Source organism: Equus przewalskii, chromosome 5, assembly GCF_037783145.1.
Source record: "Equus przewalskii isolate Varuska chromosome 5, EquPr2, whole genome shotgun sequence".
NCBI classification, from domain to species: domain Eukaryota; kingdom Metazoa; phylum Chordata; class Mammalia; order Perissodactyla; family Equidae; genus Equus; species Equus przewalskii.
Genome location: NC_091835.1, coordinates 79942791 through 79958129, shown reverse-complemented (window position 1 = coordinate 79958129; position 15339 = coordinate 79942791). Strand labels below are relative to the sequence as shown.

The following is a 15339-nucleotide window of genomic DNA, read 5'->3' as shown; positions in this document are numbered from 1 at the left end:
TGGGAGAGAGTAGCAGGTCTTTCCCTCCAGAGGAAGTTGCTGCTTCTCGCCCAGTCTTGATGGAAAACAACCTCACAATGGTTTCCCCACAGTGAGTTGGCTCTTGAACGTGGATGCTAAGGAGCTCCAGAACGGCCGCCAGCCTGGCTGCGTATCAGAGCTGGGGCAAAAAAACCTCCTCCCAAGAGCTGGTTCACAATGGTGAAATTCACAGTGGTGAAAAATATGTCACTGAAATAAAGCAACTCACTGAGTGGCTTGAATAGTAAACTGCTAAAGCAGGAATTAGTGAACTGAAAGATATCACAGAGATTAAAAAAGAAACAGAAAGAAGTTGAAATCTGCAAGGTAAATTGAGAAGATCTAATAGGAGAAACTATAAAAATATGGAGAAAATATAAAAAATAGAGGGAGGCAATATTCAAAAAGCTCATGGTTGAGAATTTTCCAGAATTTAATATCTTCTCAGACTGAAGGAATAAAACCAATTTCCAACCATGATAAATAAAAAGGAATCCTTATTGTTATGTCTTAGTGGAACTTCATGCCATCAACAACAAAACAACAATAAAAATTTTAAAATCTACCAATGAGAAAAGACATACTTGTAAAGAAATGATACAAGATAGACTTCTCCTCAACAAGAGACGTCAGAATAAATGGAATATTATCTCCAAACTGCTGAGGGAAAGGAACAGTCAATCTAGAATTCTATACCCATTAAAGCTATCATCCAAGATTAAAGGCAAAATTAAAGGTTTTTGTGGTCCACAGACTGGGTGAGTGTATCCCTCACAGACGATTGTTAAAAGAATTACTAAAAATGTACTTCAACAGAAGGAATCAAATCCAGAAGGAAGGTATGGACTTCAAAAAGGAAAGAAGTTAGTATGTTGGTTTATTTACATAAGTAGAGGTCATACATGATAATGATGACTAACAGAGGCTTAAAAACAAGGTGAAATTAAAATCTAGGCAGCAACATGAAAGATGAAAGAAGGCATTCTAAGACCCTTTTACTTTCTGGAGGAGGACATAAACATTGATTAACATATATTAAAAGCAAGCATAACTACTAAAAGAACAGAAACTATCACTTCTAAACCAGTAGAGGGAGGAAAAAGGTATTAAAGAAAGCAACCAACCAACCTAACAGAAAGCAAGAATGAAGGAAAGAAAGCATAATAAATAGGAAACATGAAATAGGATGTGTATATATACATGTATGTGTGAATGATGCCAAAAATAAGTTCAGATATATCAGTTTTTACAATAAACATTTAAATCACATCTTAATAACTATGAGATTAGATTTTATTTTAATCAGCCATGTACCGCTAATGAAATAGACTTAAAATAATGCAAAGTTTAGAAGTTTCTGGTGAGCTAACATCTGTGCCAATCTTCCTCTATTTTATATGTGGGACGCCACCACAGCATGGCTTGACAAGTGGTGTCTAAGTCTGCTTCCAGGATCTGAACCTGTGAACCCTGGGCCACCGAAGCAGAGCGTGTGAACTTAACCGCTATACCTCTGAGCCGGCCCTGAAAATAACTGATTTCTTGCCAAGAAGACTGGGGATAGCATAACTATGGATGATAGATGGGGAAGTCCCACCTTGGAAATGAAAATAAGTTAACATTTATCGACTTCTTCCTAAGTCTTACCTGGGGCCTACCAAGGAAATCAAGAAGGAGCATCAAAGAGAAGAACTTGTGCCATTTGTCATGGAAGCCCAGACAGAGGAGGAGAACTTGCAGTGTGTAATGGGTGGGAGCCCCCCCAAAAAAGGATAATTCAAGAAGAAACGACAGGAGATGTCAAGGATAAAGAAGACGGTCAGCAAGATCTGTGCTGGAGAAAGACTGAGCAGAATGCATATCCAGAAGAAGCTGTTAGGTCAAAGTGTAACAGGCCAGATGAGCAGGGTATTGAGCCTACTGGTAAGAGATTAAAGAAGGAAAAAAGAAGTAAGAAATGGAGGAAGCAAGAATGGATTTCTCTCTCAGGAAGTTCAGCACCTAGGGGAAGACAGATCGGATGGTGAAGAGAAATGCAGGCTCAAAGGAAGTTACTGTGGAATAAGCAAGAAACATTTTTAAGAATAAAACCTTAATTATCTAGAGTCCTTGGGGAAATGAGTTTCCTGGGTAACTTTTCTAGGTGACCTAATGCTGCTTTTTAAAATACCAAAGCTAATTTTGACCATTTTTTAAATGCCCAAAGTTACCAGCAAGAGCAATATCAGGGTGGTCTCTTGCTAGAAAGATGAATGATACTCTTTTGTGACTAAAAACCAGTTGGACATCGTTTAGCCTTGTTTTGAGCTCAGTCATTGCCCCTTGACTGCAAGACCTGTTGAGGCCTGGAGACCTGTTTGCCTCTGGACTAGCCACAGAGAGCTTTCCTGAGTTCTTTTATCTGTTCTTTGACATCTTGGAGTATCTGTCTTTTACTGTCAGCCATCTTTTCTTGTAACTTGCCATAATTTTTTATATCTAGTCTGCTCATGAGTTGGGTTAAGGTATGCTCAGCCCTGACAGATGAATCTACTCAGTATATTGGCTCAGCCAGGTTTCTGAACTTGAAAGGCTAAGGTCCAGACCCTGGTCAATCACCAGGATGATAACCGTCACCCTGATACTGCTGGTTCTAGCTCAGATGTACAATTTAATATAAAATCAAGAGCCACCTGTGGTGAGCATCGGAGAGACTCTTCAGAATATAGTATATGCGCTGTAGCATGTGGATCTGGGATTTGGCTCTTTAGTCAAAGGCCTCTTTGGAGTGCTTTCCCTTTATTTCCTAATCTCGGCAGGAGGAGAACCCTCAGAGAGGGCTAACTGGCTGCATCTTTCCTCAAAGGTAACTTAGAGATTTCTGCCTTAAAACTGATTAATTCTCTCAATACAGATAGAGAAAGAGGATGTCTCTCCTACCTACCTACCACCCATCCTTCAGGAGGAAAGGTGTTTCTTTTATATGAACTAAAATAGCCTCTACTCTGCCACCAGTAGTGTATGCTGCACTTCTCTGCCACCCGGGCTGGACAAGTAGACTTGCGTCAAAGACTTCACAGTCACGTGCTGCATAATGATGTTTCAGTTGACGATGGACCGCATACACGATGGTGGTCCCATAAGATTAGTACATGTGGCCTAGGTTTGTGGTAGGCTATACCATCTAGGTTTGTGTCAATATACTCTGTGATGTTCGCACAACGACGCAATCACCCAACAACGCATTTCTCAGGACCTGTCTCCACTATTAAGCAATGCATGACTGTATAACCTGGAATCTTAACAATCCTGAGATCATTTGCTAAAGACATTGTTCTTAAATCAAATGTAACGATGGGGCTAGATGCAGGTCTCTTTTAACGTGAGAGTCGGTAAATCCAGAAGAGGTTCTAACAGAAGAGATGGAAGAGGCTTCTGCTGTTCTGAATTCCATAACTCACCGATCTGAAGGCAAGTCACAGACACTCCGAGTAGGGAAAGACCACTAGTCATGGCAAGATGGTCTGCCGGTCAAGGTCCACAGGCTGGCTTCAAGAGGCCTTCCTTATGGGGTAACATTTATTATCTTGGTGATTTACCAGAGTCTGGCTAGCTTTTCAGGTTCAGAAGCTGGTTTAATTAACATACAAAGAGTAGATTCATTACCAGAGCTGGGCTCACCTGAACCAAGCTTACAAGAGTGATTTGCAAACCCAAGTGCCAGTTGACATTTATGCAGAGAAATATAACTGACTGATATCCTTAAAGTACAAATGACTAGCTCATTCCTTCCCTGTAGGCTGGTCTACACAGGGCGGCAGATCATAATCAGGTTACTTGGTGAACAAGAAGTCAGAATAAAAGTAAATCATATATGTTTAATGACATAGGCTAAGAGAGCAATCCATCCACACGAAATGTGGTCCTACCAGTGGAACTCAATTTCTTTGAAGTCTGTCGGTTATGACTCTCTCTGCCCTGATCACTATTTGGATAAACACCTGCCAATGTTTTGTCTCATTTTTTTATGCCCTCAAGGCTAACCCAGGCCCACACCCACCCAAACCACCTCCCACATTAGTCTTTCTCTACATTTTAATACTTTCCATCAGCTTATAGCGTAATCATTCTTTTCCTTTGAGTTTTACAGTTCAGATCTCAATAAGCAATCTTATTTTTCAACTCCTGGGGGATCCCTCACTGTAAGCACATTGGTCAAGAAGAGAGTGTGGCATTGATAAGGGTAGGTGGGGCAGCTCATGCACACCCAGGGTTATCAGTCACCAAAAACACCTTTCACATTTTTACTATGTTCCCATGCTACGTGTACTATTACTGACATTTCTCTTTAAATCAACTCACTTTTTAGAAACAATTTATTTTAAAAGGAGATTTACTCCTACCATAAATAGAAAATGACCATCCTTTGTCCTAAAAGGGATGTGGCCCTAAAAATAAACACATTGAAAACGAAAGCTCTTATTTTCCCCACGTACTTTTTTGGCTAGACCCAGTTTGCCATGGAAAACGGAGCCTGAGCGGATCTGTGTTAGATAGCTGAGCACCAGACTGAGAGTGTCCTTGACATCATCAAAACCCCAAGAGGACTGAGCAGCAGAACGATTTAGGAAGTTATTTAACGTGTACCCATCTAACACCTAAGCAGTAATCTCACAGTAGGCACCCACATTTTGGGGAAAGTGACCAAGGCTTTTTGTGACGTTAAGCGTGTTTGAAAACTGTTTACACGGCTGTAGTGAAGCCTCCTCAGCTAAGCCCAACCTCAGACTCTGCCTGATGCCCACTGACCATCTCGTCCCTGCTTCTCCCTGCACAGGTACACACTGGCAGCTCAGGACCTGGTGATGCGTGCCCGCGGCGTCCTGAAGGACAGAGGATGGCGGATATCCAATGACCGACTGGGCTCAGGAGACGACATCTCTGTATATGTCATTCCTTTAGTACATGGAAACAAACTGTCATGAAAACGGCCCAGGGGGTTGGGAGGACAGCAGGGAAGAAAGCTGGGATGCTTCTTGGCACAGCGGGGCCGGGAAGGGCCCCGGCGGAGATCCGGAGGATGCCAGCTCTTCTCGGCCCAGGTGGGGAGTCTGCACCAAAAGGCCTCTGGCTGTGTGTCATGATGACCCTTAGGCTTCAGTTTCCTCTTTAGTGACAGGTCTGGATACTCAACAAGAGCAAAACGTAAAGGCTGCTACTGAGTGCTCTGTTTCTTTTGGTTCCCTTCATAGGCCTCCTCGGTGGCCACTGCCTGTTTTGGGCACGTACATCATATTTATTTTATCTAGAGTAGCTGGGGCAGCCATTTTCAGGTATAACTGGCAGAAGACTCTTCGGCCGGTCAAGCTGCCAACTTCTCTACGGGTTAAAAGTGCTGCATTGGAAAGTTGGGGATCACGCCTCAGAAAGTGTAAGCACCCACCTTCTAGTAAGCCTGAATTTATTTCAGGGAACGCTATGTGTGTGTGTTTGTGTGTGTGTGTGTGTCTTCTTCTATGGTGATGGTGGGGTGAGGTGGGATTCTTTTTTTTTACTCCTTGAATCTTAATTGTTTCCCTTCCATAGAGCAGGCTGGGACTTCCCAACCCCTTGCTGAGGAATGTGTGTGTCAAAGTCCAGCTTGGGCTGTGGCCATATGCGGTAGCCCACACCACCCTGGCAGCCTTCTGGAGAAGTGCCCTGGCTGAGAGAGGGCTGTCTTTGTTGTGTAACAAGCTGTTCCCTGAGTTGCATTTTCTCACCAAATCATGTGTTTTCGTGAAAATATGGGTGTTTCTTTGGACCAACAGTCCCTCTTTGGTCTTCAAGGGTCCCCCTTGTATGGCTTGAGGTTTCTCTCTGAGAGTCTGGGTTTTCGTTTCTGGAATGGTTGGCCGTCCCCCACCTGCTGTGCTATGGGGACACAGATGAAGCAATGTTTAAGAGAGCAGCTTAGGAAGTTCCTTTATCGCTCAGTTCACCTGACCTCCTTTGAGAACCATTCCGCCATTTTGGCTCTGGGTTTGATGGGCCGTGACTGTCCCCAAACCCACTCCAAACAACGAGTAAGCATCAGAGTTCTATCAAGAGCAGCAGTTCTACTCTCCTCATCCTCTTTGGGCAAGTCCCACTCAGAATGGCTATTTGACCAAAGTGAATTTGAAGTGGGCTGACTGGTCATTCTCATGCCATGTGCTCTTTTCTCCATGGAATCACATCCCAGCCACTCCAGAACTGAGACCCCTCTTCCCACTGTCGCTCCACCTCTGAGCGATCCTCACTTGAGCAGCAGCAGACACTAGATCTACCTGCTGCTTCTCTGCCAGGAGGAATCACAAAATGCATTTTTAGAAATCACTTTTCTCTCACAGGCAGACTGCTGCTGTGCACCGGGGGAAATGTAAAGCAAAGACCAGTCTTCTTCCTGCAGATCTCCTGTGGTGTCATCCGCCATCTTGACAACTTTGTGTAATTAAAACATCCTTCCCACCAAATAAAGAAACAGGTCATTGGTGTGATCCCCAGAAATGCTGGAGAGCCAACTCCAGTTCTCATGTTTGTTTGAATCCCTTCCCCAGAGGAGAGGAGAGAAACCTTTCCTCCAGGAGAGTTTATTGCCTGCATTCCTGGAGTTGTAGCTATTCCCTCAGGAGAGGCCCAAAGCCTTCCTACTCAGGAAAGACCATCCACAGTGTAGAAACAATGCCCTGTCTGGCCAGTGAAGTACTGGGGGAGTGCACCCACCAGGTATTTGCCAAAATGTTGTCTGGGAAGAACTGGACCACCACCAGGAATCGTCTTCCCCTGACAGCTCCCCTCCTCCTCCAGTCAGTCCGAGCTACCCCGAACATCTCTGTGGGGAGAAGTTTGTGGTAAGCCATTTGCTTCTCTGGCACAATGTGATGCTACGGGAAAACATGCAGGCATCCTCCAGCAGTGTGGTCCACTTTTTGTTCCTGCCCTGACTCTCAGTCACGTACCAATTGGAAACTTGAGAAAGTTGTCCGTGGAGGACTTTCCCACCACAATCTTTGGGAAGCTTTCCTCACAAGCAGTCACCTGTGTTCCTATTGCCTTTCATTTCTTTCCTTTCCTGGGCTTCTGTCTGGGTACTACCTTGAGCTTCTCTGTCGAGCCACCAGAGTCAGAGTTTGGGTGTAGATATCATGTGGATGTCATGACAACCTTCTACTCAATTCACCAGTTCATTTACCGCCAAGGCATGTCTCAGGAAAAACTCTAGAACCCCCTTATTGAATTTACCCTAAAGTCTTGAGCATTTGGTCCTCCTGGTTTTAGTTAGGTATCTAGGAATTCTTTTCCTAAGCCCCTCCTTGGGTGAGATCTTAGGAGCAAGCTGAAGCCATGTTTTTATTTGGGGGATGGTAGGAAAACAACAAATGAAATGAATAAATAAGATGTGGAAACAATGATTTGTTAATGCTCGTAGCACTGATATTGCTCTGTGAATTGAGCTTACTCGGTTTGGGCCTTATTTTTCACCCAGGCCCCACGGCATTCCCTCCCAGGGCAGTAGCTGTGTCTATATAACAAGTCAGCCTTTGGAGCATTCCTGGAAAGGTCAAAAGGCAACAGGCTCAAAATTCTGCAGAATATATTTATATGTGGGTCCGAAATCTTGTCTATCTGACCTATAGCCAAATCCGCTTGCCCTCATAGCCTCAGAGGAAGTCTTGTTTAATAAAAAGCTTTTGATTTCCTAGTCAATCTTCATGCTTGTCTTGGGGGGGGGGGGGGTGTGTGGCCACTGCCTCTAGTGAAAGGCTCTTTCACTTCTAAATCTCTTTGTTGGGCTGCCCCTGCTCGTCACAATATTTGGGGACACTCTTTTAGTTAAAGAGAGCAACTCGCGCTCCATCCACGCTCTGCAGCATTGTTCAGGCAACAACCAAACTTCTGTTCTGGCAACACCTGAAATCAGGACAGTGCCAGCAGCTGGAGGGGTGGAGGGTGTGGTCTGTGGCGGTGTGCTTACCTAAGTGCTGTTCTTGGGGTGGGAAGGGAGAGGTGAAAATTGGGCGAGGCCGAGTACTCAGCTGTCTAAGGCCACAAAAGTGGGCATTTCAGTTATTCCCCACAGTATACAGCTTTGGGGAATCTGAGGTGTTTAGTTTTTTAATTCCTCGTAGCTTACCTCCATGGGGCTGCTTGCAGCCAGCTGTGCTCACCCTCTGCGGCCTCCTCCAAGTGTTCGCTTCCCGGGAAGCATTGTGACGGCTGGAGGCAGAGACGGGTGGGCGGGGCCGAGAGTCCCGGTTCCCAGGTCTGGCCTCAGGTCTTGGCTGTTCTGGGAGGTGTTCAGTTTACCAAGAGCACAGGCGTGCAAACACTTGGGAAAAATCTCCCACATCTTTAAACTTCTGATTCTCCTCTTGATTTGCACCTCCTTCCTCATCCGCCAATCAACTTGATTTACAATCACACAGCGCTCAGTGGTTTGCCTTCCGCCACATTTTGAGGATCTGACCTTTCTTTAAGTGGCCCAGCAGCTCCACTGTTTGCAGAGTGACTGGGTTAGGCTTTTAGGAGTCTATTTTCAGTAAGTTAGTGCTTCTGGGACACTTAAGAAAGCAGTGAGAGTCATTTTCTATGCAGAGAACCACCAGGCTGACCCTAAAAGTTACCAGAGCTAAGAAAATCGTAAAACAATATCTGGCCACAGGGCAGAATTTTACACTAGGAACTTGGGTTTTTGAGGACTTAGAATTGCAGAGAAAGGTTGCAGCTTGCACGCCACGGCACCCCTTGCTGAGCAGATGTGGGTTAATGTGTAGGCGATGTGGCTGACGTGTGCACGCCGGGACTTTTCAAAGGACACTACTCGAGCAGCCCGACTTGCCTCTCCTGCGGCACCACGGCGGCTCTGCGGCAGGTTGGAGGGCCGGGCCGGGAGCCCTGCTCTTTCTAATCCGCGATGGTGTCTGTGTAAATAGCTTTCATTTTTCCTGTGCGTCTTAGATGAAGTTTTGTTCCTGTAGCGACCAGGTAGACAGTGACCAAATGAGGCTGTAAACGTGCTGTTGTTTCCTGCTGTGATGTCCTTCAAGGGGAGCCTCGTGTCCTCCACTCTTCCAATCTTCCGTAGGATTTTGTGTTTGCTCGGGGAGTCCCGAGGTTACGCTGTCTCTCCTGTTTTGCCTCCATTTTCTTTGTTTCTTCTGGAGACCCAGGGAGGCCCACAGTGAAGATAATTTGTAAGGAATGTATCGTAAGGCGTGGGTTTCCAAAGATTGCCTCTCTCGGTGAATGAGCAGAATCTGCCTGAAGATGGTTTCAGAACCGTGTACCTTTATGTTTGTGATTGTGAAACCTTGACTTTTGTAACCCAAAAATGAAAACTGTTTAGTAAAGGGGATCTATTTTGTGTGTTTTGAAACTTAGGTGCAATGTTCCCTGGAAAAAGCTAAAGAAATGTATATGCTCGATGACATTTTAAAATAAAATATATATATGTATATAGGACACCTTTAGCAAAGCTTTTGTGTGTCATTTCTTTGAGCTCACTGTGAAGTTTCTTGGCCTATGTGGAGTTATCAACTGTGAACACAGACTCAAAACGAAATCAAGAGGGAATGGACGCCAACACTATCAATCCCCACAGGAGCAGCAGTAAAGGCCATACATTTCAGCCATCGCTCTAGAAGAACCACCATGGATATTACTCCCAGGAAGGATTCTTTTTTTTTCAGTTGAGATATAATTGACATACAACATATTAGTTTCAGGTGTACAACATAATGATTTGATATTTGTATATAATGCGAAATGATCACCGCAATAGGTTTAGTTAATATCCGTCACCAAACAGTTACAGAATTTTTTTCCTTGGGATGAGAACTTTTAGGATCTATTCTCAGCAACTTTCAAATATGTAATAGAGTATTAGTAACCATAGTCTCCATGCCACATGTTACATCTCCATAACTCACTTATTTATAACTGGAGGTTTGTAACTTTTGACTCCCTTCACCCATTTCATCCCGCCACCCCCATCCCCACCCCTGGCAACCACCAATCTGTTCTCTCTCTCTATGAGCTTGCTTGCTTGTTTGTTTTAAGATTCCAATATAAGTGAGCTCGTACAGTATTTGTTTTTCTCTGTGTGACTTATTTCACTTAGCATAATGCCCTCAAAGTCTGTCCATGTTGTCACAAATGGCAGGATTTCCTTCATTTTGTGGCCTAATAATATTCCTCTGTGTGTGTGTGTGTGTGTGTGTGCACGCACGCGCATATAAATATATATATATTCACATTTTCTTTATCCATTCATCCATCAATGGACATATAGGTTGTTTCCATGTCTTGGCTATTGTACATAATGCTGCAATAAATATGGAGGTGCATATATCTTTTTGCGTTAGTGTTTTTGTTTTCTTCTAATAAATACCCAGAGTAGAATTGATGGATCATATGGCAGTTCTTTTTTTCAACTTTTTGAGGAACCTCCATACTGTTTTCCATAGTGGCTGCACCAATGTACATTCCCACCTACAGTGCCCAAGGGTTCCCTTTTCTCCACGTCCTTGTCAACACTTGTTATTTGTCTTTTTTGATAATAGCCATTCTAACAGGTGTGAGGTGATATCTCATTGTAGTTTTGATTTGCATTTCCCTGATGATTAGTATCTTGCCATGTACCTGTTGGCTATCTGTAAAAATGTCTATTTCATATCTTCTGCCATTTTTTAATCAGATTGGTTTTTTGTTTTTTTAATTGAGGTGTTTGGGTTCTTTATATATTTTGGATATTAACCCCTTATAAGATATATGATTTGCGAATATTTTCTCCCATTCAGTAGATTGCCTTTTCATTCTGTTGATGGTTTCCTTTGCTTTGCAGAAGATTTTAGTTTGATGTAGTCCCACTTGTTTGTTTTTGCTTTTGTTGAGTTTGCTTTTGATGTCAAGTCCAAAAAATCATAGCCAGGACAATGGCAAGGAGCTTTCCCCTATATTTTCTTCCAGAAGCTTTACAGTTTCAGATCTTGCATTTAAGTCTTTAATCCATTTTAAGTTAATTTTTGTGTGTAGTGTAAGTAGTGTGTAGTTTCATTCTTTTGCATGTGCTGTCCAGTTTTCCCAACACCGTTTATTGAAGAGACTGGCCTTTCCCCATTGTATGTTCTTGGCTCCTTTGTTGTAAATTAATTGACCATATTTGCATGGGTTTATTTCTGGGTTCTCTGTTCCATTGATCTATGAGTCTGTTTTTATGCCAATACCATACTGTTGAATTACCATAGCTTTGTAATATAGTTTAAAATTAGGGAGTGTGATCCCTCCAGCTTTGTTCTTCTTTCTCAAGAATGCTTTGGCTATTCAGCGTCTTTTGTGGTTCCATACAAATTTTAGGATTTTGTTCTATTTCTATGAAAAATGTCATTCGAATTTTGATGAGGATTACCTAGAACCTGTAAATTGCTTTGGGTAGTATAAACATTTTAACAACACTAATTCCAATCTATGAGCATAGAATATCTTTCCATTTATTTGTGTCTTCTTCAATTTCTTTCACCAATGTCTTATAGTTTTCACATACAGATCTTTCACCTCCTTGGCTAGATTTATTCCTAAGTATTTTATTCTTTTTGATGTGAATGTAAATGGGATTGTTTTCTTAATTTCTCTTTCTGGTAGTTTGTTATTAGTGTATAGAAACGCAACAGATTTCTGTACGTTGATTTTTGTATCCTGCAACTTTACTGAATTCACTTATTAGTTCTCACAGTTTTTTGGTGGAGTCTTTAGGATTTTCTATATGTAAAATCATATCATCTGCAAATAATGACAGTTTTACTTCTTCTTTTCCAGTTTGGATGCCTTTTATTTCTTTTTCTTTCCTAATTGCTCTGGCTAGGACTTCCAATACTATGTTAAATAAAAGTGGTGAGAGGGACCGGCCTGGTGGCGTTGTGGTTAAGTTCATGCCCTCTGCTTCAATGGCCCAGAGTTCACAGGTTCAGATCCCGGGCATGGACTGACACACCACTCATCAAGTCATGCTATGGCAGCATCCTGCATACAAAATTAGAGGAAGACTGGTACAGATGTTAGCTCAGTGACAATCTTCCTCAAGCAAAAAGAGGATTAGCAACAGACATTGGTTCAGGGCCAATCTTCTTCACTTGGGGACCTCGCCCCAAAAAACATGGTGAGAGTGGGCATCTTTGTCTTGTTCCTGTTCTTAGAGGAAAAGCTTTCAGCTTTTCACCATTGATTATGCTGTCAGCTGTGGGCTTGTCATATATGGCCTTTATTATATTCAGGTACATTCCCTCTATACCCACTTTGTTGAGAGTTTTTATCATAAATGGATGTTAAATTTTGTCAGATGCTTTTTCTGTATCTATTGAGTTGATCTTATGACTGTTATCCTTCATCTCTGACTTTTATATCTTCATCTGACTTTTACCCTTCAATGTGGTGTATCACATTGATTTGTGTATGCTGAATCATCCTTGCATCTCTAGAATACATCCCACTTGATCATGGTGTGTGATCCTTTTAATGTATTGTTGGATTTTGTTTGCTAATATTTCACTGAGAATTTTTGTATCCATGTTCATCAGGGATATTGGCCTATAATTTTCTTGTGGTGTCCTTGTCTGGTTTTTGTATCAGGATAATACTTGCCTTGTAAAATAAGTTTGGAAGTGTTCCCTCCTCTTCTATTTTTTGGGAGAGTTTGAGAAGAACTGATATTAATTCTTCTTTGAGTGTTTGGTAGAATTTATCAGTGAAGCTGTCTGGTCCAGGACTTTTGTTTGTTAGGAGGTTTTTGATTACTGATTCAATTTCCCTGCTAGTAATCAGTTTATTCAGATTCCTTCGTGATTCAGTTTTGGAAGGTTGTATGTTTCTAGGAATTCATCCATTTCTTCTAAGTTGTCCAATTTGTTGGCATATAATTATTCATAGTAGTCTCTTATGATCCTTTATATTCTGTGGTATCAGTTGTAACATCTCCTTTTTCATTTCTGACTTTGAGTCCTCTCGCTCTTTTTTCTTGGCAAGTCCAGCTAAAAGTTTGTCAATTTTGTTTATCTTTTCAAAGAACCAGCTCTTGGTTTCATTGATATTTCCAATTGTCTTTTTAGCCTCTGTTTCATTTATTTCTGCCCTGATCTTTATTTCTTCCCTTCTACCAACTTTGGGCTTCATTTCTTCTTCTTTTTCTAGTTCCTTAAGGTGTAAAGTTAGGTTGTTTATTTGAGATATTTTCTTGTTTCTTGAGGTACCCATTCATCGCTATGAAGTTCCCTCTTAGAACTGTTTTTGCTGCATCCCGTAAGTTTTGGTATGTTGTATTTCCATTTCTCTTTTGATATCTTTGTTGACCCATTGAGATGTTCAGTAGCACAGTGTCTAATCTCCACATACTTGTGAATTTTCCACTTTTCTCCTGTAATTAATTTCTAGTTCAATAATATTGTGTCAGGAAATATGCTTGATATGATTTCAGTCTTCTTAAATTTGTTAAGAATTGTTTTGTAATGTAACGTATGGTCTATCTTGGAGAATGTTCCATGTGCACTTGAGAAGAATGTGTATTCTGTTGCTTATGGATAGAATTTTCTGTATGTATCTGTTAAATCCATGTAGTCTAACATGTGATTTAAGACTGATGTTTCCTTATTGGTTTTCTGTCTGGATGATCTATCCATCGATGTAAGTGGGATATTAAAGTTCCCAACTATTATTGCATTGCTGTCCATTTCTCCTTTAGGTCTGTTAATATTTGCTTTATATATTTAGGTGCTCCCATGTTGGGGATGTAAATATTTGTAAATGTCATCTCCTCCTGTTGGATTGATTCCTTTATCCCAAAAGGTATTCTTAAGTGAAAGGGCTAGTGACTAATATCCTTGCTGAAGACAGTAAGAGTCAAGACTCTCCTTAAGCATTTTAAGTACTTACAAAGTCTTAGTAAAATGTACCATCTTGTAGAAAAAAGTTACCTTAACAGGTGAGATAAGACGTCAAAGAAAGCTAATTCTGCTTAGTTCTAGAGTCCAGGAAGTTAAAAGCAATCTAGAAAATATTAACACAATATTAAAAATAAAGTATTGATTCACAAAAGAGAGCTAAAAGTAGGCTATAGCTTCTCTGAAGCTTAGTTCAGAAGAGCAGAATGGATAGAAAACACTCACATGAGAAGGATTTTATTCCAAACCTCCCCAGCTCTTTTCACCTTCACTTGTACCCTAATGCTTATGCCTTCTCCCCACTCAATACTAGAAACTCATGAAGAGTCACTCCTTGGGTTAGACACCTGAAGATTGAGACATTTCTTCTCTGTGGAAGATGGAGGAGTCTTGTAGCATTCTCTCATGGGCAGTGCTTATCAGATTAGCTCTTGAGAGCTGTGTAGATTGCTTCTAAATATGGCTGCCAGTGATGCCTCCTATGTCTGTTCGCAAATGCTCCTTTTCCCATCAAGAGGTGGTGTTTGTTTCTTCACCCCTTGAATCTGGTCTGGTCTGTGACTTGCTTTGATAACAGAATGCAGAAGTGACATTCTGAGAATTCTAAGCCTAGGTCTCTAGAGGCCTTGTAACACCTGCCTTCACTCTTGGAAGCCAGGCACCCTGCAAATGTCAGACTAGATAACTGAGTGATGAGAGGTCACCAGGGAGAGAACCAAAGTGCTCAGATGTTGGAAGTGAGCCTGTCTTTGATCCTCAAGCCCACTTGATCCAGGTGATTCCATAAGAAGAGAGAGGCCCAGCCAGCTCTCAGCTGTTCAGGCCATTCCAGCTGGGGCCACAGACATTGCAGAGCAGAGAAGAGCTGTCCACACTGAGCCCTGCCTGAATTCCTGCCCCACAAAAACATAAGCAAATAAAATGGCTTTTGTTTTAAGCCACTAAAATTTAGATAGGTTATTACACAGCAATAGATAACTGAAACAAGGTATAGAGAACCTGGCTCTGCGGGGTTTGGGGTAAAGCGGTTACAAATATAAATTAAAAAGAGAAGAAAATGGCATTGAGAAAGTACATTTGTAACTAGGGAAATAATCCTCCACAGGGAACCTGGTAGAGTGAAATGGGGGAAACCAACTTACAGCAATAGTGCAGAGACACTAAGTGATGGCCGCGCTGGGATCTCAGCGAGAGTTCTCCACATCTATGCTTTTGCTTCTTCATGCAGCTTATAATGATCACTAGTGAGCCAGGAAAATGACGACTACTGAGGCTCTGAGCCTAGAAGTGGGAAACAAAGGTCTTTAACCCCTCCCTTATGATAAGACCATCCCATGTTGTACCACTGTGACGCTTGGGAGGATCAAGTGGTACTTTGGCTCCCAAGATT

The 15339-nt window shown here is 42.1% G+C and overlaps 1 protein-coding gene across 1 annotated transcript in view; it reads left to right on the top strand.

Annotated features, from left to right (window-relative positions):
- Positions 1 to 9483, top strand: part of PPM1H (protein phosphatase, Mg2+/Mn2+ dependent 1H) — a 231415-nt gene extending 221932 nt beyond the window's left edge. Inside the window, exon 10 of the mRNA XM_070621935.1 lies at positions 4838 to 9483. Within this exon, the coding sequence (XP_070478036.1) occupies positions 4838 to 4985 (148 nt within the window). The 3' untranslated portion in view covers positions 4986 to 9483. The remainder of the gene's footprint in view (positions 1 to 4837) is intronic.
- The last annotated feature ends 5856 nt before the right edge of the window (positions 9484 to 15339 follow it).